Here is a 23,641-nt window from a genome sequence, read left to right as displayed (position 1 = left end):
GAGCCCCGACTGCCTGGTAATTGTGAAGGCTAAGTGATCAACCGACTTAAAATCGTCTCCGCTGCTTCCCTGTTGACTTCGCAAACCGTCTCAGGCGTCACGTTATGCAAGTCAGAAGCTCATGCACGTCTGTTACTACTGTCTTCTCAGGTCATCGCCTAGGCTTGGGCGGCCTCCAGCTAAGCCACTGATACTACTGCTTGCTGATGTGTGGAAGCGACTTATGTGACTTCTACACCACCAAAAGTACCTTGATACCCTGCGTGGTACTTAAATTGGCGGCTCTAGCATGCACCCCTCGTCCAGCGAGGGATTCTGTCAAGTCTCGTAGAAGAGAAGAAAAAAGTGCAATTCGTAAGCTAAGCTGTAAAGTCAGAAGACCGCCAAGAGAGCTTGTAGTGAGTGTCCCGTCCATAAAGGCCATCATAATACGCACATACACGAGTTTCCTCCATATAAACGTCCAATAATGCCTGCCTGGTAGCTAGGACAAAGTAGCAAAGAATTCAGAGATGTGCCCCACCACGGCATCCGGCTGTTCCTGGGGCAGATAATGCCCTGACCCCGGAACGACCTTGGCGCCTCTGTAGCAGCCTGCCTTGACAGCACGGGTGTCATCGAAGCAACTCCAAGCCCCAGGGAACAGGTGAGGCGCCCAGTCGCACTCCCCCGCCATGAAAGTCAAGGGCACGTCGATGGTGCGGTTTGCAAAGAGCAGCAACTCGTGCTCCATCAAGGTAGTCACCGCTCGGTAGTAACTCAGCCCGCCCAGAAACCCGGTTCGCCCGTACTCGGAAACGTAGACCCGCAGCTCGGATCGGGGAAGCCACGCCATGCTGCCGGCGGCATCTTCAATCCCCATTTCTATCATCACCTCCGGCATCGTCTTGTCCATGGGCATGATGTAGTACTGCGGCATGGAAGCCGCCATGCTCTGGGCAGAAAAAGGTTCCAGGGCGTGGACCCTGTTCCCAGACCAGCTCGCAGACTTGGAATAGAGGTAACTCCCCAAGAACGTTTCGAGACCCTGGGGTGGGCTATCCCAATCCTGGACAGCCTGCTCGGTAGACAGGTACCATTGGTAATGCTTCTTGGGAGGGTTCAGCTGGGCGAGCGCGCCTGGCAAGTCCAACTTGGGCTTGCTCGTGGGGGCCGCGTCCGGGCACGCGGGGTCGCCCAGGACTGGGATGCCGGGGCTCCGAGCGGGCACCGCCATCTGCACGCAGGATCGGAAGAGGTCGGGCCGCAGCATCACAGCACATGCGGACAGGAAGCTTCCGAGATCGTTGCCGATGACGCTGTAGACCGACTGGTAGCCCAGGGTATGGACGAGGCTCACAAGATCCCGGACAACGTTCGTGGAGGAAAACTCCCTGAGGTCTGTCTCCTGGAATGTCGAGTTAGACCAGCCCAGAGTGCGACCGAACCCGCGCAGGTCGGGAGCTACGCAGTAGAAACCGTCACCTAGTTCCGCGATGCGCTTGATGACTTTGCGCCACGAGTAGGCAAGCTCGGGATAGCCATGCAACAAAAGAACGAGAGCCTTTCCCGGGGTGCCGGCGGTGATGGTGTGGAAGGTCAGGCCACAAGTAGCAGTGCAGTCGACGATACGACTCACGACTCCTGCTGGCAAGGGCAATGGCGAGAAAGAAGGGATTCCGGTAGAAGTAGGCATGATTATACGTATCAACGATCGAGCAACGAAACCTGTACTGCTCTTTCTCAATTGTCTGAAACAATGCTTAGGATAACTTGCCTGGATTATATTACAAGTCGTTTTGCTATCGTGGACGCCGCGGCCGGCGTTTTTGATCGATTTTCAAGATTCCGGTTCCGTGTATGGCTATCCAGCGGTGAGTGGCTAGATCCCTGAGGCTCGGAAGTGCTAGCTGCCTGGGCCCGCCGACGCGGACGGGTGCAGGTGCTTCGAGGCGCCCGTGTGGCAGTCGCGCAACAGGGTGTTGGACCTGTCTATCCTCGTCACGCTGAGCAATGGGGTTCAGGTGGCCTCTGTGCATGGCGAGTTTCAGGTTTACTTTGACGACATCTCGTGAAGGCGTACTGCAGCAATGGTCAGCTCATCAGCAAGGAGGTAAAAGTAGCCCAGGCCCCATGATGAACTGGGTGCCCTGCCGTCTTTTACTACGCTTGCTGCGCACGCTAGTGGTGAATCGCCTGTATAAGTATTATCAGCATTCAACCAACTTTCCATAGCGTGTCGTACATAACCCCAGGAGTAACTTCCATCTTTTTCCAGCGAAAAAGGAGCGTACGTCGTGAAATGCAAAGCCGCCGAAATGGGACATCGGGGTGGATGCAGGAAAAGCAAAGCCAAGACTTGGGGGAACGACACGCTGTAGCCACTAAAACCATGATCCTGGCAGAGAAGCTTTTACCCCATGTTTCGGACTTTGCATTGCGGGCTGGCTGGCTGCCAACCCTCCATTTTTTCAATCTTACATGTCCTTCGCGCTAGATCATTCCTGTCTATTGTAAATACATGAATATGCCCCGGTGCGATTTAGACAGATAATTGTACGTAGTATGATCGCATGCGTGCAGTTGCGGTGCTCTGAGCAGTGTCACACGGAAAGAACATGACTAGCACGAGTGCTTAATTCTGGCGCTGATACCACACCAACAAAAACATTCCATGGTGGCTGGTTACAGTTGCACCGGGGGAATCTGCAGCTCCACGAGGATTTAAAACTTCCGAAACCTTCATGTTGACATCACACAGAGCCCTTTGCTGGCACCGGAGAGAAAGGTGAAGAAAAAAGCGAAATTGAAAAACGCGGCTCGTTGTTTTCAGGACCACACTCTTAGCGAAGGGCCAAGACGGGTTACGGCACTGAGCGAACTGTACGCGCGTGCCCGGCAGCCCTCAGTCCACTGCCAGCAACGGATAGCTTAGCCGTCAGGTCGTAGCAGCACGTTCCAGGCGCGCGTTCTAGAGCACCCAGGGAGGAAGCTGTACGGGAAAAGCATGCCGTCATGCTACTTCGGTTCAATTGAAACCGCCCTTTTGGCGGGCGTTGATTGGCTGGGGAGGACTTGTTCCGGCGGCCAGGGCTGGAGGTGATGAGTAAGATGAGCTGTCCACAGGGTGAAACAAGTGTGGTTCAAGCTTTGCCAAGTTTTTTCCCTGGCTGGCGCCCGGCACCAACGTCATCGAGACCAATTGCACCCATTTTGTCGCACCACACTGCACACCTTCTGCACACCAAACACCCGTACCGAACCCGGACGCTGGGGGAAACACGCTAAACGCAATGCGTATCGCAAAAAGATTGTTGATCTCGATTCCACATGGCCCAGTGTTACCCGACAGGCCTGGCAAAATACGATTGCATTGTAGCGTGCCGGAAGCCGACATTTGTCAAACGCTGTCCATCCATCCCAAAAGGAAAAGAAGACGATCTCAGGTAGGATGTAGTGACGTCAAGCCGCCAGAGCCCGTTCGGCTCCTTGCTGCGTGCCCCAAGCTTGCTTTGCCCTGGAGCTTGCGTCCAGCCAGTGGTTTATATCTTCGGGGCACCGCAGCTTCGTTTCCTTGAACCTTACCGCCCTGTGCACCATCATCACTCAATACAGCATCTCCAACCTGCCGACTCTTCCATCTAGCTATCCACAGGATCAGCTAGCCCAGAGGCTGTCTCTGCCTCGTTCCGCCTTTTCCGACCAATCGAATCTTTTCTCGCAGTGAATTGGACATCACGACAAAAATGGGTCTTTTCAACAAGCAAACCCGCCAGGAGCCGGCGCAGCCCCGAGCTGCCAGACCCAAGCGCGGTGGCCTTTTCGGAGGTGGCAAGAAGAACAGCACCGCCAAGCACGCCGGCGCCCAGTACTCGATGGCCAAGCGTCCCACTTTCGGCCAGTGGCTGAAGTTCACGTGGCTTGACATCCTTACCATGGCCGCCATGGGCGCCCTCGGTCTCGGTGTCTACATGGCCCACCCCGCCCCCACCCGCTCCTTCGCCGTGCAGTTCTCGGACGGCGAGGTCGTCCACCCCGACTTCGCCTACCCCCTGCGCAAGGAGATCATCCCCATCGTGGCCGCCGCGCTGCTGGCCGCCTTCATCCCCATCATCGTGATCCTCATCTGCCAGATCCGCGTGCGGTCCTTCTGGGACGTCAACAACGGCGTCATCGGCCTGCTCTACTCGCTCATCACGGCGGCCGTGTTCCAGGTCTTCATCAAGTGGCTCATCGGCGGCCTGCGCCCGCACTTCCTTGACGTCTGCAAGCCTGACATCAGCCGCGCCAGCAACGCGCCCGGCGTCAAGGGTGCCGGCTACAACGGCGCCGGCTTCACGGGTATCTACTACACGTCCGAAATCTGCACAGGCGACCCCAAGGAGATCAACGACTCGCTCGAGTCCATGCCGTCGGGCCACACCACCGCCGCCTTCGCCGGCTTCGTCTACCTCTACCTCTACCTCAACGCCAAGCTCAAGGTCTTCTCCAACTACCACCCCGCCATGTGGAAGCTGATTGCCATCTACGCGCCGATCCTGGGTGCCTGTCTGATTGGAGGTGCCTTGACCATCGATGAGTACCACAACTGGTACGACGTGTTCGCCGGCGCTGTCATCGGAACCGTCATGGCATTCTCTTCCTACCGCATGGTCTACGCCGCCGTCTGGGACTTCCGCTTCAACCACATCCCCCTGAACCGCGGCACGCCCTTCCCCTACACCGGCGGCGCCGAGCTCGCTGACGCCATGTTCACCCACAAGGCCGGCTGGGGCGGTGCTGGAGCTGTTGGTGGCGAGAAGCACCTCGGAGGCCACAACAACGGTACCATGGCTGACGGTGCCTACAACAACGGCCCTCACAACGGCGCCGGCGCGTCGTACTCGCGCAAGCCGGTGGGCGGCCACGCCCCCACTCACCACAATGACGATATAGTCTAAGCGCGGCCATGCAAAGCACTGATCGCAAGCATGACGTAATTGTGCTACCTGTGCCCCGTCTTGTTTGGATGAAGCTCTTTTACGCCATGGTAGAAGAAGAAGTCCAGCACGGAGGGGCACGACTTTTTACGAAAATCACGACAATGCCGAACGGAGTTGGGGGTTCGCACAAATTTGGGGGCGATTGCGTTGGCTAGGAGATACCCGTATATCGTAATAATAATGATTTGGCTTTACCAATATATCTCTTCATTTCGAAGTTTTCGTGTTCGTTACCCACGTTGAATGTCTTACATTTCGTAGACAATGTTTGGACACGTGCACCTATTCGGACAGGCCGACCGTGGCATGGACTTGGTAAGTGGCTTTTCCGGGTTCTTGGGCCCTGCTCATAGTTGCGTTACCGTGGTTTGCTCGTCGCCCGTCCGAGTGTCTCAATTTGGGGACGGGCAGGACCGTTTGCTGGCCAATGCCCTCGAGCGGCAGTTGGTCGGTCAGAGTGCGTGCCGATGGGCGGCGTTCGCGATTCCCGACGTGCGCGACTACCGACGGTTCCGGGGGGCGCTAGTGAGTATAGACCGCGCATCGTTTTGAGACTATTGATAAATATCTTATGCCGCTTTTCATTTCGTTTCTATTTCAACTTCTTTTAATTCTTCTAGAATAAAGATAGGTTTCTTCATGTGTTACTTATTGTGTTAGTTGCTAAATCTTTGAAATTTGATTTGCTTTGCACAGCGCAATGGCATCTCTGATGAACCTACCGCCCGAACTCGTGCGGCCCATCATCGAGTACGCCATCCTCGCCCGCGACGACGGCATCCCCCGCACCAGCCACCACTACGCCGGCTTCGGCGGGATCCTGCGGCTGCGCGAGGTGAACCGCCTCTTCGACGCCGAGGTGCTGGCGGGGGTCGCGCGTCTGGGCACCCTGCGCCGCCTGGCCTCGACCAGCTTGCCCATCGCTTGGCACGACACCCCCTGGCACCCGCCGCGGACGGGCGAGGAGCCCGCCGTCGCGTCCGAGATCTTGTTTTTGGCGCGGTATCTGCTTGGTCGGCCTCATGCTGCGCAGGCTGGCTGGGGGGCTGATTTGTCGGCTTACTTTAATACGCTGTTGGATTTGGTGCTGGCGGCTGAGGGAAGGCCCGTGGATGATGCGGAGAGGAGGCCGGCGTACATGTTGTGTTTGTGCCGCCATTTCATGCGGGTCCGGCTCGCGGAGCGTCTCGAGCAGGCGCCGCAGTTCGGGTTCTATAGGCCGGTGGTCATGTACTCGGTCGACGCGCTGCTGGGGGACGAGCCCGTCGCTACGGGGTCACTGGAGCAGCATTTGCTGACCTGCCAGTCAGTGCTCGATGCCTCTTCCTCGGGCGGGTTGACGTCAAAATTTCACCAGCATCCCGATTTTGAGCCATTGCTGCTGCAAGGCAAGGGACGCGGGTCGCAACCGCCGCTCGGGGCCGGTCTGCAGGCCTTCATCATCGGATCGACCATGGAACGGTTCCGGGCCGTGCTTGATCACATTCGAGGCCTCGACTTCAACGACGAGGACCGCGACTGCCTCGTCTGGGCCGTCCAGAGCGGGGATCTGCCCAAGGTGCAATACCTGATGACCCGGCCAGGCCACACCCCGCACAAGCCGTTCGGAACCAAATTCGAGCTCGCCGTCGTGGAGGCCATCCGTCTGCGGAGGCGGGACATGGTGCAGTACCTCTTCAGCCTGCACCAGTGGACGCGCGGCGCGGGCGTGCCGGTCCGCGCCCGCGTGGCCGACGTGGGCTTCGTGACCACCATGGGCCTGATGGTGGCGTGCCGCAACGGCGACCTCGACACCGTCGAGCTCTTTTATCGTTATATCCAGCCCTCGGAGCTCGAGCAGCAGCATCCGCACCACCGCCGCAACGCGCTCATGTACGCCTGCCGCTCGGGGAACGCCGAGCTCGTCTCGTTCTTGCTTCGGCAGGGGCATATTAGGGCGGAAGTGGTGGCCGGGAGGGAGGAGGGGTCGCGCAACTGTTTCATGTGCACTAACGGGTACAGACCTACGCACTACGAGGGCTACGGCGTATGCGGTGGTGAACGATGGGGGTTCGGGCCCATCTTTGTGGCGGCCACCAACGACGATGTCCGGATCGCGCAGCTGGTCGTTGATGCCGGTCACGCCGTGTCCGCCAAACAGTACCAGCAGGCAGCCGTCGTGGCCATCGACCTGGGTCACCACCGCTTCCTGAACTGGCTCCTCGAACACGCCGGGCCCGCCCTGACGACGAACAACAACAACCGGGCCTCCGACTTCGACCTGCTGGGCATGGCGTGCGTCCGTGGCACCGTCGGCGTCCTAGAAGTCCTGGCCTCGCACGGTCTCCTGCAGGACCGCGCGCTCTGGGCCGAGGACTGCTGCGCCCCCTACGAGCTGGACTACCGCCTCAAGGCCTACCCCCTGCGCCGCTACGAGCGGCCGGCCCTGGTGGCCCTGTCCTGGCAGCGCGGGGACTTGCTGGAGTTCCTGCTCGCGCGGGGGGGCCTCGCGGGCGTGGCCGATCCGCGCGAGACCTCGGTCCGCGAGGAGTGGGCGGCGGGCTGCATCCCCCGCCGGCCGTCGGCGAAGATTAAGCCGGCTATGTGGGGGGCTATTGAGTCCGTTACGGTTGAGCAGGCGGAGTTTGCGCTGGGGCAGACGAGGTTACGGAGTCGGGGGTGATTGGTCCAGGGGCAGGCTTGTTTTGTCACACCCACTGCCCAGAGAGGCCTACAGGGGATGATTTGTTGATGTATGATGTCTTGTATGTATTTTAGATTTTAGTGTGCGTGCTGTATACCCGGTGTCAATAATAGGATAATATCGATGTACCAACTCATTTCAAGTATCCACATGTCGTCGGTTGTGTCACATGGAGTATGTTCTGTGCAATAATACCAGTTCTTTCCATCCGCGGAGACACGTCGATGACGGACAAAGATTCAGGGCGCTGACATGCATTATGCACCTGCTCTGGTCCAGGCCCTTCTCGTCGGGCTTGGCAGTTCCCCACCCCGATGCCTTTTCGGCATCTTGATTCGGTCGGCGGCGAGGACGTGGCGTACCCTGCCATCGCCGGTCGACTCCGATTCGCCTCCGAAGGCAGGCCGGCTTGCTTGGGCGTCTCCCGTCATCATGCGATGTGCTCCCACCTGTCATCTGTGGGCGAGACCCGATCATGATTGTCAACGAGACTCGTCGCCATTGCGAGTTGCAGTTCGGCGCCACGTAATTACAATGCAGGGTCTCCTGCTGTTCAGATTTCTCGACCCAGCGGTGTGGTTTGTATGCAGCGTCGACAAAGTCCTTACGAGGTGATTGCTGATAGGCTAGTTTTCTGTTTGTCAAATATTGGACAAAAGTCTTCACGTCAGGACATCTATGTTGTCGGTCAACATGAACGAGACATTCAAACTGGATATAAAAAGCAGGAATCATCAAGGGCGTATTCGAATCATGGCAGCCCAACACCAGTATCATTAATACCCTCCCGTTCCTATCTTTAATCCATAGCTCCATCATACACAAAGTGAGGTGCAAGCCTGAGCATCATCCCCACCAACGACAACCATGAGGATCACCCCAGCCATGCTCGTGCTCAGCTACTGGCGGCCCGACCCGGTGGACCAGAGCGTCGCAAAGGGCCTCACCGTCGACCTCTTCAACGACGGCGGCTGCAGCGGCGGCAAGTTCGAGGGCTGGTACGAGGAGAAGCAGTGCTACTCGACCCAGGGCAACCGCGGGATGCACATCATCAACAAGAAGCACTACAGCTGCCATCGTGAGTACTGAAGTCCTTCTACCGCCTTGCATCATTGGAATACTTCGAAGGGACGGTGTTGTTGACATGTTCTACGCTGGATCCCAATAGTTACGGTCTACAAGGGGGACGGCTGTTCGTCGGGCGACAATGCCAACTTGGATCAGAGCAAGTGTTGGGAGATCGGTAACCGTGGATCGTTCAAGATCTTCTGTTGAAGTGTGAAGGGGCTCGGCGAAATTCTACATGCTTAGAGGCTTATAGCTGTGATTCCAACATACATAATGTCCAAGTCTGTTTGGCAACTGATATATGCACTAGTCAGACCTCCATGTGACAATGATCCGCAAAACCAGTGTGCTTTCATCGGAGAAGTTAAAAAGCCAAACGCGACAGTTTAACAACAGGGCGGCTTACGGATCATGTATTACACAATGATATGCCCCACCACGCCCACATGCGTCTTCATGCAGGGACCGACAGGGATGTTGGGATTGAATATGCGAGGTCCTTTTGATCTTTACACATGCAAGGACCTTTTGAACGACGACCTCTTCACTGTTGTTGTCACACCTTCCGGCGTGTAAGACGGGCAGCTGCAGCACATGCCGCACGCTAATACTGATCTAGTAGCCTGTTGAGTTCGTCGGATAGTCTAGTCTGAACAGATGCTGAGCCTCTCCCTTTGTTTTGGGCTAACTTAACCTTCTGCCCGTGCTACTAACCCCCGGATCAATAGTAGCTACGTAAGGTTGCCTATTTTGACCGCAGGCGTCTAATTTGGTACCAGGCACCCCCATTGAATATACATGCATACACTGTCAGGATCCCAAATGCACCGAGCATCATGTTTAGAATTTACAGTCTTATATTAAAAAGAAAACCATCGAGACAGAGGAGAAGTACAGTGACTTGGCTCAGGCCGGTACCAGTCTTATCTAACCGTGTGCACCTTCTGTTTCTTCTTCCCCCTCCTCTCCTTTGCAGACGCATAATTCCCAAGTGGGTATAGCAAAAGACAGGACACCCAAAAGTGTCAAAACCCAACCCATCCTAAACCTAATAACTGACGCCACTTGCACCGCGCCAGTCATCACGACAACTAGGCAGGAATCCTCTTAGCAGGGGAACCCACAGTCCAAGTCCAGAGTCTCCCAGTACTCCACGAAGCCGCCCGAAGCCCGACCGCCAACCTTGCAGTTCTCGTTCTCCCGGCCCTCCTGCCCGGAGCCGCGCTTCTCGCCGTCGTACACGAACTCGACCACATTGGCATTGGACGCGAACACGCTGACCTGCACCGGCTTGTCCAGGCCGGACACGGCGCCGCCGAAGTTGGCCGCGCCCTTCGGGGTGTCGAAGGTGGCCGAGCCGACCGGCGACTGGTTGCCGTCCTTGAGCTCGACCGTGGCGTGCTGCTTACTGCCCTGCAGCATGATGTGCACGTGGAAGCCGCAACGGCCGCCGGCGTGGCGCTTCTCCTCCGTGGAGGGGGCGGCGACCATGGAGGTATCGTTATTGGCGGGGACGGGAGCGGCCCAGGCCTGGGAAGCGAGGCCGAGGGCGGCTAGGAAAACGGCAGTGGTGCGCATTTTGAATTTGGTGGTAATAATTTGTTTGGTGTGTTTGGTGTGTTTGGGAAGGTTGTTCAAGGTCTGATATTGGTGACAATGATGATTGTTATGGGATAAGATAAAAGTAGACGGTAAAGGGGAGCAAGGGAGCCTTCTTATAATTGAAGAAACCAAGGTGCGATTGGGCATTCTCCGGTGCAGTTAAGAGAGTTATTATGAAGCTGTTGCTGATGCGTGGGTGTCGCCGATAGTCGCCGAACTTTGTCATTTAGAGAATACAATTAGCCATATATATCGAAAAGTCTATATCCTTATACCTCCCTGGTTTGCTGCAAGCAAGGGACTTGAAAGGTAAAGCAATTCATTTCCCCAACCTTAGTTCATGGTTTAAATTGTGGATGGTTTCTACAATCGTACTCGAAGCTTTCTCCAATCCCACGGGGCTATACACCGTTTTGCAGGAAATCTTTTGCAGACCCAGTGTTTCTCCATAAGACATTCCACAAGCAAAAGGAGCCTCCACTTATTAGACTCGTTACCCTCCAAGTATTCCGGATGCTCCGTGTCAGCTCGAGGCAGAACAATTATGTTCTGCTCGGTATACAAGTTCAACGAACATTTTGTAGGCCGCTGCCTAGAAGACATACTAGAGAACATTTGTTAGCCAGTGGGCAGGATTGACAGGCGGGTGTGCTGGGCTCGGGGTACCGTACCGGAATGAACAAGTAAGGGACCTCCCTCTCGTATCTCTTGTAGGCCTCGCCATACTTTCTCCGAGAGCGGTCGATATCTCGCTTGACCCTGTGGGCCATCATGACCATGAAGAAGACGAAATAGAACCAGGGGAAGAAGCTCCTGTGAAGTTATGGCATCACTTGTTAGTCTCGTAATCTGTGTGGTCATTCAAAACGGTATGGTAGTTGAGACTCACTTAAAGCCAGTAATCAGGCCCCACGACATGGAGAAGAACATGTCAGGCACGTAATTGGGCTTCCGGACAATGGCAAACCAGCCATCGCACAGGATCCGATCACCCACGTCGGTCTCGATAACGCGTGGGTTCTCGATGAACTGCCACGGGACCTGAGGAAAGGTGTTGCGCTTGACGAGCTGGCCCTTTTCATGGTGCCGAAAGGAGTTCTTTTGGCCATTGGCGCTATCCCACATCCAGTACATGAATATGTACGCGACAAAAACAACAGCCAATGCATAGGGGTTCCAGCGATACTCGTCCGGGTGGTGGTTGGCAAGGTACAGAGCACAATGACAGTAGCTGAAGGGTACACCAGCCAGATTCCAGAACGTGAGCATAAAGCCGAGCTTCTCATAGTACATATCCCTAGAAGACGGTGCACGAATCAGCGGGCGTACTGCTAGCAAAGGGTGGGGCCACTTACCAGCTGGTGATGATAGACTGTTCCGCCTTGCTGCATGCATTGGCATAAAGCCAGTGGGCCACGACGAGGAACACGACCTCCCCGGATATATATCCATACGTCTCATACTGACGTGCAGCAACAGCCGACGAAATGAAGAATAGTATAAACCAAGGAATGCGAACTTCATAAAACATCTTAAAGTCCAGAATGCCGATGCGCGGGTTGAGCTCGGCCCCGACGAAGAAGTCGTAAATGGGATATCCGGTCAGCCTATGAGTCCGTCCCCGGAGGAAGGCCTGGAAATAGACGATGAAGCTGTTCAGAAACCCCGAAAGGATAGCGACGCTCATGAGCGAGCCGAACTCATCGATCAGTGTATACAAGGGAAAGACCTTGGTGATATGTAAGACGGCAGCGAGGGCGATTGTGGCGTAGAAGCTGGAGTATGCCGAGCAGTAGTAAGGCAAGCGGCTGCCTCCTTCGTGGCGCAGTGGCCGACCTTGGTTGTACACGCCGGGCATATAACAGTACATGACGGCTTCCATAATAAAGAAAGTCCAGTAGATAGCCCATGCCTTGGCGGTCGGAAAAGCGCCGGTGTAAGCGAGATTGAAGAGATGAAGTCCGAACTCAGGCCAGGACTGGTGCTTGTCGGGCAGGGGAATCTGGCCGTCGTAGTAGGTTGCCCCGACCCACATGTACCACATCAGGATAGGGAAGCCAATCATCAAGCCTGCGGCGCCAAGAGAACCACCGAACTCGAACTCGTCGGTCTCGCCGTCGGTGAACTTTGCGGTTGCTGTGGGCGGTTTCACGGCCATTGGAGGCACCGAGGGGTGGAGGGTTCTTTGTTTCGCACCCATCTTGAAAGAAATCTTCTAGGGTCTGATAGGTTTTACTGCTGATTATAGCGGCCAATGGGACGGGGGAAATACTCTCATGATGGGCGGACAGCTTCATCTTATACTGATGGGTGGCTGTCATTAGACCATCTGCAGTGAAAGGTCATAGTTGCGGGGACATATCCAACCAATCGCTACGCAGAACGTGCGGCGAGCCAATCGGTGAGTCTTCCAAGACTGAGGAACTAACCTCTTCAGGGGCTGAGGGGCTGGCCTCTTGCAGGGGTCAAGGGGTTAGGTTAGCTACTTTTAGGGGCTGAGGTGCGGTCGATCCAATCTCTGGTTTCTGGCATTTCAAAGCGACCCGAAACGTCAACGTTCATGCCACGCAAGACGAAGGAGCGCTACGGATCCGCGCCCAATATGAAGAAGCCTCCTCGATCAAAGAAGTTCACCGGGTGCTGGACTTGCAAGCGGCGACGTGTCAAATGCGACGAGTGAGTTGAGCTTTGACTTCGACACATTTGTGGGCCTAATATGGCTTGACTGACTGCCGCCAGAACGAAACCATCATGCCAGCGTTGCGACAGACTCAGAGTCACCTGCGAAGGGTACGAAATACGCCTCAATTGGGTGCAGAGCGATGGCCAAGATAATTCCACTGGCTCGGACTTGAGACTATCCAGACGATCTCTACCATGCAACAATGGCACACGCGGAGTGGTAGAGCTCTCTTCGGTCGAGATTGATGAGACGTTGGAAACGATTGACGCATGGTTACCAGAGAAATCCCCGGGACTCGCGCGACTAGGCTTTTCCGTATTCTCGGCCGCTTTGCCTCAGGCGCATACGCCTATCCCACCAGTGATCGGAGGCAGTATTGATGACAAACCGTCGATAGAGGTCTACCAAACCCCTCAATCCATCACAGTCTGCGGGGACCAAATCAATCCGACGAGGGAAAGCAGTACTGGCACGAACTTCCAACCTACTGAGCTTGTCAGTAGTGCAACATTACCCTTAGGCAACGTTTTTACGGAAGAGCCGCCAGGTCAAGCTCTCTCGTCATTCCAACTTACAGACACCCAAGAACCGGTGCATTTTGCCGAGACCGAAGAGCCCAGCGACCAAAATGCACAAGCGCAGCCGAAGCCACCTCGCCATCTGGACGAGCTCTTCATGCCCAGGAACCAGAAACGACTGATCCACCACTGGGTGACCTTCACCAGCCGCAAGCTGGTACTCCTCGATGAGCCACACAATCCCTGCCGCACCCTGATGCTGCCAATGGCCCTGGTGGGCCTCACGTCGCGGAGCGCCGAGTCCAACTCCAACGTAGGAATATTTCACGCCTTATGCGCCTGCGCGGCATATAACCTGTATGAGCTCGGCGGGCGCGCCGGCGAGGACGACTTGTCCTTGGCGCTGGCCCACGACCAGCAGGCCATCCACCACCTGCGCCACAACCTGGCGCGCGCCGACGAGCACCGCGACGCCTCCTTCGCTATGCTCATCATGGCCTGCGTCGCCGTCGAGGCCGTCTCGGGCACTACGCAGCGATGGCGCACCCACGTCTCGGGTGGGCTGGCCTACCTGGCCAGGCTCCACTCGCGCGGCGACGTCGACGAGGCCGTGCTGGCGCCCTTCCGGCGGCACATGGTCCTCATGGCCATCTTGTGCGACTTCTCCGTGGCTGAGGACCTGAAAGCCTTTCTAGACGTCGATAGCCCTGAGGACGGACTAACACAGCAACAGCAGCAGCCTGGCGAAAGCCTCGAGGTCTCGTTTCCATACTATGGCGTCTCGCGCACGTTTCTCAGGGCGCATGATCGCATGAACGTCCTCGCTGTAACAGAGGGTGGTGCTTCAGAGGAGATAAACAGACAACTTGACGCATTTGAACTGCAACTGTACCTTGCATTTCCCAGCCCCCCCTTGCAGCACCAGGGCGGAGGTGGGGACCGTCAGCAGCTGCATACCGCCGTCATCCAGCACGCCTCGACGTCGTACTACTACGCTGGGCTTGTGTACTTTCAGCGCAGCATCCGGAGGGCGCCCGTGGCGTCAGTGCAGGACCTCGTGGAGCTGGGCGTCGCAGAACTCGAGGCCATTGACCAGCTGGGGAGGAAGGAGGGGGAGCTGGGCTGCATGATGCTCTGGCCTGTGCTGGTGCTCGGCGCCGAGTGCGACAGGCCCGCGGTGCAGCAGCGTATCCGGGCCTGGTTCCAGGGCCAGAAGAAGTTGGGGTTCAGGAACTTGGTAGTGCTGGAAGACTTGATAACTCACGTGTGGCAGCTGCGCAGTGCAGGTAACAACAGCGACGTACAAGAGAAAGCGACGGATGTGGATTGGCGGGAAATCATAGCATTACCAAGGTTTGATGTCTTCAGGCTCTAGAATACAGACATTATTGAGCCTTGCAAAAAGGCATTGTTGGCCAACCTAAACCAACCTACAGACTGTACAGACTACATAAATGATTGCCGCCTAAGTGGGGACAATGAAAGCCCGCAACCTTAAAGCGCCCAAAGCCAAATCAGCAGCGACATGCGCCTTCCACTTTTAGTGCAGTGGTCCTAATTCTTGGGTAGCTCCTTCTTCAGCGACCTCTTGCGCTCGATTCTTTCAATTTCGGCCGCAACATATGCCTCCCAAGTCTCAGAGTACCCGCCATGACTAGACGTTGTTGGTGCTGCTTCCATACTTGAGGCACCGACGCTCGTTGTCCCCAGGTCTCCCTTCATCTCTCCCTCATGTTTGACACTCGGGGTTGGAGCCGGAGCAGTCCAGCGGTTGTTGCTGTAATAGCCTTGATTCGGCGGCGACACTGTTGTAGGTGTCGAGTTCCATGCGTGTGTGTGTGCCGTACTCGATGAGCGAAAAGGACTGACGACTCGCTGCTGTGCTGCGGAAGTCCCATCAACGCCTATTCCCTAGGTAAAAGCGATTAGTGAACCATGCTCGTTTTTATCGTCGGAAGTATCACCAGATTGGATGATAGGTTGGCTTACCAGAGTTAACGCCCATAGCTTCAGCTCGAGCATTGGTATCGCTCATGACGGTGTCAACCAAAGCCGGACTATCATGAGCCACAGTGCGCTGATGACTTTCAATCTCTTGAGGCGTCGCGGGAACTACCAGCATGGTGGGCACTGGGGTCTTGGGGATGGCCGGATGCGAAGGGTCGAATCTGCGCATCAAGGCCTCGCGATCCGGGCGGCGTCCTCCCCCGCCGGGGCCAAAGTCGTGCTTGCCGTAGTCGTAGTCACGCTCCGCGGCGGCTTGAGTGGGGTCCTCGTGGTATCTGAGGGCGAACGCTGGGGTCCAAGGGAAAGCGGCCAAGCTCGGCGTGGTCCAGCGCACAAGCGCCGCCAGGTCTGTCCAGGCGCGAATCTGCGGCTTGTTCTGGCGGCACGTCAACAGATAGTAGAGGTCGTCCTCCTCGCGCTGGCGCGTGCCGATAGCGGGTGCGTGAGGCGACGGGCACCTCTCGTACAGGTGCTTGTTGGTGTTGCAGCGGGGGCAAGCCATAATGTAGCCCGTGGCACCGATCTTGGACACGCAGTCCTTGACCTTGTGGCCCTCACGCTTGCAATTTCCGCACCTAGTCTGCTGGGGTTCCTTCTTCTGTTCATCGCCGACGTGGTCGGGGCAGGGCTCACCGACCCTGGTGACGGTGGCAGTTGTAACAGAAGCATGAGCAGCAGCCGGGCCAGGGTTACCAGAGCTTCGGGTGGAGCCGGCTACTGGAGACATTGATCGCGAATGTCGGTGTCTGACATCCGACGACAAGCGGCTGCTGGGGGGACCGCGACCTTCGAAGGAAGGCCTCATCTGGGTAATCTCCGACTGCTGGTATGGACGATATTCCGGAGGCGTGCGTTGGCGATAGAACTCGTGAGAACGAAGTTGTGGGTTGTCAACAGCGGGGGCCCGAAGATTATTCATGCGATGCTCATCCCGTGGAACCTCAACGTATCCATGTCCAACCCAAGGATCATGCGGCTGGCTCGGCAAGATCGGAGACTGGACACTGTTGCGCAGATTATAGTCCCGGTGGAAGGGCTCGGGTTCGGACGGAAGCGGGTAATGAGTGATCGGGACACTGACACGATGATCGGCACCTTGCAGTCTGTCCTGGTGCGATTCGTGCACTGGGGGAGGACGAGGAGGCAGCGAAACGCGACGCGAGTCCGATTGTGATTGAGGTTTTGATCGAGCTTGACCTTGGCCTTGACCTTGAGCTTGACCTTGAGCGCGACGAGGGTCTTTGGTCGAGCGCTGGCCATCCGATGCCTCTTTCTGAGGTCCCTTGCGGCTACCCTTGCCCCCCCTGCAACCTCTGCTGCGAGTCATGGCGTCTCTGTTGACATTTGACAACAGAAGTTCAAGATGCTTTGACGCGTATGCAAGCAGTGAGAGCGATCGAGTCGAAGCGAGAGCGAAGTGCGGTTGTGGTCACAAACCTGTGTCAAAAGAGGGTAAAAGTCGCCTATGGAAAGAGTCACCAATGGACAGCAAATGGCGCCGACTGGGAACAAAGATCGGAAAGTAGGGAGAGAAATGATGCAACTGAAAGATGCGAACGAAAACCGTCAATGTGGGAAACAAGTTGAACGAAAGTCGTTGAGATGAGAAAAGAGGTGAACGGTAAATCTTTTAGCTAGAAAAGGAAACCAGTTTTGATAAGGTCCAGTTCTGATTGTCCCAAGAGATTGAATAGAAGAATGTTCCAGGTCACAGGTCAGCTTGAACAACAGGTAAGCTACAGAGTAGCAAAAGCTTATGCGCTGTCAGCTACAATTGACACAGGACCTGGAAGTTCGGCGTCACTGAAGAATCACGTCTCTGTGAAAGGCGGGATGGCATGGAGCATTTGATAGGAGCAAGGAATCGCCTAAAGCCCAGTGTGAAGAGCAAAAATGGCAGAAAAGTAAACAAAGCAGCCTGTCAAGTAGCAACAGGAAAGACCTGTAAGTCACGAAATGTCTTGAATGTTGGACTGCATGATTTATCGTCAAAGAATTATTGTCCATCCGTTCTGACTAGGGAGACATATTAGGCCAACCAAGTGGCTGAGATTTTAATTCCTGGTGAAAATAGGGTGCATTATTAGTTCTTCTACCAAGATGAGGCGCATTATGGCCAAAGAATGGCGAGTAAACAAAAAAGGGGTAATTAAGCATGATCAGATTTATCGAGTTCTCAAAATAAAAACCCTGTATCATGTACATGTCCTGGTTCAAAAAGTAAAGATGCTGCCCGAGAATGTTTTGGGGTAATTAGATGTGTAGCTATTATAGTAGTGACTCTTGATTATATCGGTATGAATCGGAAGGAAGGGGTATCATCAGCACAACATCCTGATGTATCGTATCGTCGTTGAAGAAACCCGGCCCCGCCGCTTATGACCCCTAATTTGGGTATTTGTCGAGCAGAGTCTCCATGGATGGCTCTGCAAGCGCACCTAAATTTTGATGTGCTCCTGGAATGAAGGGTGGAAGGCTCAGGTCGCTCGAGGTATCCTGTTCTCAATTGACGGAACAGGGGTGCTTGAGGAACAGCAAGGTGAAGTAATTCAGTTCCGGTCTGCTGGATCTGCATCTGATGGCATAAGGCTGAAGGAGGTAGAGGCCATCGAAACCGGACTGTTTCAGGGTTCAGAATGCTTACTACCTTGCCCCGGTAGAAAGAGCTCGCAGACGGCGGGACGTCAAGTTCTCGGGCAGAACGCACCATCTTCGACGACAGGAGCCTGGATAAATGATCAAGTTCCTCCCTCCATAGACGGATTCAACTGGTTGACTTCGCTTCTCCCACTTGTCTCCGCGGGTCCCCAGAGGTTACTGAAACAGAAAACCACGACTAGCTCAGTAAACTGTCTTACTGTGTCAGAGGTTTGTTGTCCAAGATATCATGGAGTCAGAATAGGGGAGTCACACCGACTGGAGCGTACAGACATCTCAGCGCCGTTGTTCCAAATCATACCGCTCAGGATTGGCCTGTGATGTGGCTGGAGATGTGTTACCGATCACACATCGGGTCGTTTCAAGATATTTGTCTATTAGACAGTGTGACTGATGAACGTCAGCAGTGAGCTACTGGTGCAGCAGCAAGCATCAACACCCATCATCACATGAGTGGCACTGAATGGTTACCCGCTTTTGCTACCATAGAAGAATTGTGTTATTGCAGTAAAGTTTTATATGGTATTCGCAAGCACAAAATACACGAACTCGGTTCTCGAAACATGACGCAGGACGAGGGAGTATCGAATACTTGGTGGAAGATGAAGCCCAGAACCGACTTCCATTCGCGCAGGAGGAAAAACTGAAAAACAAGTCGGTACATCAGTTAGGCACAGTCGAGGAAATAAGTCTTCCACGTCAGGAGGAATTGACTTCAATGGCCAGTCAGTTAGTTCCGATGTCAAAAAATTCTAACCCAGAGGCCAAGGTATCGAGACCTGAAGTACTGTCACAAGGATGAGTGCCTACGCGTGCATCCCAACGCCTTGTGTTGATTGTGCTTGGAGTAGGTACATTTTAATACAAGACTTTGCATAGTATGGAGGGGGGTAATACCTTGTCCGCAACGCCATAATTCCGGGGGATAACTATGGACCGGAAATTGGGGAGGCAACAACGCGGTAACAGCTCGGTAAAACATTCGATGGATCGTATTATACAAGTCTTTTCTTCGTGTAATACGTAATACTAAATAAATACACATTGCCCATGGACCAGCCCGAGATCCCTAAGGGGACCAGGAAGGTGTTCAAGGCCAGGTCATCGCTAACGCGTTTCCAAGCTTGTCCTCCTAGCTGAATAATTCAGAGAACTTTTGTTTTCCTGCCCATGATACACGCAATGGTCGTTGGTCAAACTCGTTGACGCAGTGGCCAAGCAGAGGAAGTGTTGTTGATGATGATTACCCAATAGAGGGGGGGCTTGAATTAGCCCATGATCATGCCCTTCATGCCTGCCAGGTCACCCTCCTTGGCTGCGATTTCAAAGTAACCGTAGATGATGCTGTTATGTTGTTAGTAAATGCGATCAGCGAAGAGAAAGTATGGGGGAAAAGCTTACGTGACGGCAAGAAGAGTACCAGTGCCAGAGCCGAGGGCTCCCATAAGGTCACTGGCAACGGAGAGCGCACCAATGCAAGCACCACCGAAGGCGGCAGCAGTGGGGATGATGCGCTTCAGCTCCTTGTACATGCTCTGGTCGCGGTGACCAGCCATGACAAGACCCTGATCCTTCAGCTGCTTGGCGACATCGCGAGGGCTGGAGCCGGACACCTCGATCCAGGTCTTGGAGAAGATGGCGCAAGCACTGAGCATGTAGGCGATGTAGACAAAGGTGTGGATGGGGTCGAGAAGAGCATCCTTGAAGTTCAGGGGAGGCGACATGTAGTAGACGAGACCAGAGATGGCGGACAGCTGGGCGGAGCCCTCCTTGGCCTCCCAGACTCCGAAAAGACGGACGAGGAGGTTCTCAGAGAAGCGCGAGTACAGCATCTGGCTGATCAAGAAGATGTTGGAAGACAGAGCGGACTGCAGCATGATGGGCATGTTGGAGGTGTAGAAAAGACGGACGGGGTACGAGCCGCGGGCACCTCGCTGGCGCGAAGACTTGACGGGGATCTCGACGCGGAATCCCTGGAGGTAGATGACGGCGGCGAAGACAGCCAGAGTAGCCAACAGGTTCATGATGTTGGGGAGGTTCTGTCGGTAGAAAGCCTCCTGCAGAGCACGCTGCTTGTTGGGCCAGGTCATCAGGAGGTGGAAAAGGGCGATGACGGCACCCTCGAACTCGGGACCACGGCCGGTGTTGATCGAAGTGGGGGAGAAAGCCTTCCACATGATGGACTCGCAGATGTTGGTGGCGATGAACAGAGAGATACCGCTGCCGAGACCGTAGCCCTTCTGGAGGAGCTCGTCGAGCAGAATAACGATCATACCGGCAACAACGAGCTGGAGGATCAGAAGGAAGACGATACCAGCACCGAGGTCGCCAGGGGGTCCGTAGAGACCGGTGAAGACGTAGACAGTGGCAGTTCCGGCGCTAAGAATGAATGCGAAGAGCTTCTGGGCGGTCTGGTAGAGTTCGCGATCGGACTTGAGGTCGAGGTTGACATCGATCATGTGGGTACCAGCAAGGAGCTTCCCAGGGTCAGTACTTGAAGCTCGAGCGCAGGAGGTTCTGAGGACTCTAGACATACCTGGAAGACCATACCAGAGGAGATAATGGGAGTGATGCCGAGTTCCATCAGAGTTCCACGGTTACTGGCCATCATCATACGAAGCCAGTATAGCGGATCGGAGGTGTCGGACGAGACAATGCCGTACAAGGGCATCTGGCTCATGACCAAGAAGATCAGCAGCGTGAGACCGGTCCACATCAACTTTTGGTTGAAGGGAACCTTGGTCTCGGGCTGCTGAACCTCGGGCAGGAATGCCACGAAGGGCTTCACGAGCTGTTTGTGGCATTGTCAGCAGGCGTCCTCAGCTTCTTGCGTAATGCGGTGGTGCTTCGCTCTGGGTTGCGGAGGATCGCGTCGGTTTGGACGGCCACCGTTGGGTGACACTTACATCGAGAAACCGTACTACATTCGAGAAAAGGCATTGTTAGCAATTTGTCCCATAGCGCACATGAAATCCAGCACCAATTGCAGGCAATGTCGATGCGCAATCGCATGCCAGAGCTTCGTGCGTGATCGAGGCCGATTTCGACCCGACCCGTTGGAAGCTCTGGAATATTGGCATGGGAGTGGAGTGGAAGCGCCAAACTTACAGCTACTCATTGCGGCGGTGATATCCCAATGGGATTAAGAAGCAGAAGGGAAAACTGAATGGAAATGCGACAGTTGTCCCAAGAAGTCTGGGATGTCGCGGTGGTTGAGAAGGGGGAGAACTATAAGGAAGGAAGGAGGGAAAGTCGACGTGGTCGGAATCGAAGCGCACCAGCTTTCGCGATGTTGACGGAGCCTGTCTAGTCAGTCAATCTGGCTTTAAAAATTGCCCCAACTAATCCTGGGCACAGCGAATATGTGTCCAGAAGAGCTCGACTCGGGTGGAGCTTGGTGCACGTGACGCATTTCAATTTGCGGCAATCTGGCAGGAGCTTGGAGCTGGAAAGTCTTGGCACCTTGGGCTGATAATAGGACCCCCGATTTTGGGGGAAGCAGCGTCCCGTTAGCTGGAAAGCAAGGGATGGGGGAAACGCCATTCGCTAGGGAACGTTAATCCGTGCCGGACCGGGGAATCACAACCTTAATTTTTAGAAAAGGGGACGGACGGGGAGGCATGGCATGGTCAGTGCACACAGCAATTCAATTGCTTGCCGAAAAGCGAAGGGCAGCATGCAGTTTATGTGTGTGATGTGACTGATACCTTTACTTGGTATGTGCCACCAACACCGAATAGGTCTTTAGATGGACCTGCGCAACCACGGCCGAGATATCTTCAAATAGAACCAGGCCAGTTCATGACATTGCGAAAGTTGCCGTTCAGATTCGCTGTCCGCTATGTCGCAACGATGTCTGTCGCAATCCAACCCCGACTGCCCCTGGTGGCTATTATGGGGACTACAGGCACCGGCAAATCGGACGTAAGTCATCATCAGCAAGACTGATCACTATAGATAACTCAGTATGTAGTAACTAAAAGAGGGAACGCAGCTTGCAGTTGATCTGGCTGTGCGCTTCAATGGAGAAGTCATAAATGCAGATGCCATGCAGATGTACAGGGGTCTGCCCGTCATCACGAACCAGATCTCAGTCAAGGAGCAACGAGGGGTGCCGCACCATCTGCTGGCGACAATTGGGCACGACCAGCCGACATGGACGGTCGGTGTCTTCGCGCGCGAGGCTGCCAAGCTGATCAGCGAGATTCGCGCCAGGGGTAAGCTGCCCATCATTGTCGGCGGTACGCATTACTACATCAGCGCCTTGCTCTTCGAAAACAGCCTGGTGGACTCGCAGAAGCCCGATAACCCGGACGTGGCTCACGTACCGCAGACCGATACGCGCCAGCAGCACGCGATCCTGGAGGGACCGACTGATTTGATGCTGCAGCGGTTGCGCGAAGTCGACCCTGTCATAGCTTCGCGATGGCACCCCGATGACAGGCGCAAGATCCAAAGATCGTTGGAGATCTTCCTCACGACTGGCAGAAAGGCTTCCGACATATACGCGGAACAACAAGAGGCCAAGGCCTCAGTCGCGCCGTCATCTAGTCCATGGGAGGCGCTCATGTTCTGGGTGTACTCCAAACCCGACATACTCAAAGAGCGCTTGGACAAGCGCATCGACAAGATGGAGAAGGCTGGGTTGATGGACGAAGTCAAAGAACTTCACCACTACTTGAGAGATCAATCGGCTCTTGGAAATGACGTCGACCGTACGCGCGGTATCTGGCAGTCAATTGGGTTCAAGCAGTTTGAACCCTTCCTCGACGGAGAGCGGGATGGCGTTTCCCCCAAGGAGCTGGAGAAACTAAGAGCTACCGGCCTGGAAGATATGAAGACGGCCACACGCCAGTACGCGCGGTCCCAGCTAAGATGGATACGGCTAAAAACGGCGCCGGCCTTGAAGGAAGGGGACGCCTTGAGGTACTTCTACCTATTGGACAGCTCCGACGCCTCCAACTTCTCAGAGAATGTCCTATCTCCAGCAAGCGAGATCGCGAAGCAGTTTCTCGATGGGAAAGACCTGCCTCCGCCTACTGGCGTTTCCGAGACCGCAGCGGAGGTGCTCTCGGCGTTCGACGATGAGAACATGAAGCCCAAAGCGGTCTTCGAGGCCCGACATTGCGACCTCTGCAATGTGACGCTGATCACCGAAGACCAATGGAATAAGCACCTAAAAGGTCGCAGTCATCGACGTGTTTTGAAACACAAGAGCCGAACCGCATTGGTTCCAGTACAAGATGAGAACGTCGTCGCCTCAGAGCCGGGCGAGGATAGGCCGGTCGATCCACATATGGAGTCAAACCCATCTTGACCATATGGCCGATTCCACAATTCCCCAGCAGTATCACAACCGTGATCCACTACTGCGAATGGTTCTGGATAACTAGAACTTGGGTAAGCATATTAACATCAAGGAGTGTTTGTCACGTTGTTTTATAGTCTCAGTTCAAATTCA

At 55.1% G+C, this 23,641-nt stretch overlaps 10 protein-coding genes across 10 annotated transcripts; 5 read left to right on the top strand and 5 right to left on the bottom strand.

Moving 5' to 3' along the window:
* Positions 1-484: 484 nt before the first annotated feature.
* PG985_000354 (uncharacterized protein) lies at positions 485-1,675 on the bottom strand (the record flags this gene model as incomplete). The annotated part of the gene is made up of 1 exon (XM_066820123.1): positions 485-1,675. The coding sequence occupies one exon, from the start codon at positions 1,673-1,675 to the stop codon at positions 485-487; it is 1,191 nt and encodes a 396-aa protein (XP_066691002.1).
* Positions 1,676-3,725: 2,050 nt separating this feature from the next.
* On the top strand, positions 3,726-4,919 carry PG985_000353 (phosphatidic acid phosphatase type 2/haloperoxidase; the record flags this gene model as incomplete). The annotated part of the gene is made up of 1 exon (XM_066820122.1): positions 3,726-4,919. One exon carries the CDS (start codon positions 3,726-3,728, stop codon positions 4,917-4,919), a length of 1,194 nt encoding a protein of 397 aa, XP_066691001.1.
* Positions 4,920-5,661: 742 nt separating this feature from the next.
* On the top strand, positions 5,662-7,623 carry PG985_000352 (uncharacterized protein; the record flags this gene model as incomplete). The annotated part of the gene is made up of 1 exon (XM_066820121.1): positions 5,662-7,623. One exon carries the CDS (start codon positions 5,662-5,664, stop codon positions 7,621-7,623), a length of 1,962 nt encoding a protein of 653 aa, XP_066691000.1.
* An 888-nt stretch (positions 7,624-8,511) lies between these two features.
* PG985_000351 (uncharacterized protein) lies at positions 8,512-8,919 on the top strand (the record flags this gene model as incomplete). The annotated part of the gene is made up of 2 exons (XM_066820120.1): positions 8,512-8,722; positions 8,813-8,919. The coding sequence occupies 2 exons, from the start codon at positions 8,512-8,514 to the stop codon at positions 8,917-8,919; spliced, it is 318 nt and encodes a 105-aa protein (XP_066690999.1).
* A 900-nt stretch (positions 8,920-9,819) lies between these two features.
* Positions 9,820-10,290, bottom strand: PG985_000350 (uncharacterized protein; the record flags this gene model as incomplete). Its single annotated transcript, XM_066820119.1, has 1 exon — positions 9,820-10,290. The coding sequence occupies one exon, from the start codon at positions 10,288-10,290 to the stop codon at positions 9,820-9,822; it is 471 nt and encodes a 156-aa protein (XP_066690998.1).
* A 616-nt stretch (positions 10,291-10,906) lies between these two features.
* On the bottom strand, positions 10,907-12,514 carry PG985_000349 (C-24(28) sterol reductase; the record flags this gene model as incomplete). The annotated part of the gene is made up of 4 exons (XM_066820118.1): positions 10,907-10,918; positions 10,986-11,127; positions 11,204-11,611; positions 11,670-12,514. 4 exons carry the CDS (start codon positions 12,512-12,514, stop codon positions 10,907-10,909), a joined length of 1,407 nt encoding a protein of 468 aa, XP_066690997.1.
* A 360-nt stretch (positions 12,515-12,874) lies between these two features.
* On the top strand, positions 12,875-14,890 carry PG985_000348 (fungal-specific transcription factor domain-containing protein; the record flags this gene model as incomplete). Its single annotated transcript, XM_066820117.1, has 2 exons — positions 12,875-12,990; positions 13,054-14,890. 2 exons carry the CDS (start codon positions 12,875-12,877, stop codon positions 14,888-14,890), a joined length of 1,953 nt encoding a protein of 650 aa, XP_066690996.1.
* A 354-nt stretch (positions 14,891-15,244) lies between these two features.
* Positions 15,245-16,849, bottom strand: PG985_000347 (uncharacterized protein; the record flags this gene model as incomplete). The annotated part of the gene is made up of 2 exons (XM_066820116.1): positions 15,245-15,393; positions 15,505-16,849. 2 exons carry the CDS (start codon positions 16,847-16,849, stop codon positions 15,245-15,247), a joined length of 1,494 nt encoding a protein of 497 aa, XP_066690995.1.
* A 2,599-nt stretch (positions 16,850-19,448) lies between these two features.
* Positions 19,449-21,298, bottom strand: PG985_000346 (protein transport protein SEC61 alpha subunit; the record flags this gene model as incomplete). Its single annotated transcript, XM_066820115.1, has 5 exons — positions 19,449-19,524; positions 19,582-20,657; positions 20,717-20,971; positions 21,087-21,100; positions 21,289-21,298. The coding sequence occupies 5 exons, from the start codon at positions 21,296-21,298 to the stop codon at positions 19,449-19,451; spliced, it is 1,431 nt and encodes a 476-aa protein (XP_066690994.1).
* Positions 21,299-21,981: 683 nt separating this feature from the next.
* PG985_000345 (tRNA isopentenyltransferase) lies at positions 21,982-23,497 on the top strand (the record flags this gene model as incomplete). The annotated part of the gene is made up of 2 exons (XM_066820114.1): positions 21,982-22,104; positions 22,175-23,497. 2 exons carry the CDS (start codon positions 21,982-21,984, stop codon positions 23,495-23,497), a joined length of 1,446 nt encoding a protein of 481 aa, XP_066690993.1.
* Positions 23,498-23,641: the final 144 nt, after the last annotated feature.

Source organism: Apiospora marii, assembly GCF_038362585.1.
Source record: "Apiospora marii strain CBS 49790 chromosome Unknown utg000001l_segment0_segment0, whole genome shotgun sequence".
NCBI classification, from domain to species: Eukaryota; Fungi; Ascomycota; class Sordariomycetes; order Amphisphaeriales; family Apiosporaceae; genus Apiospora; species Apiospora marii.
This window is presented reverse-complemented; position numbering and strand designations above follow the sequence as displayed.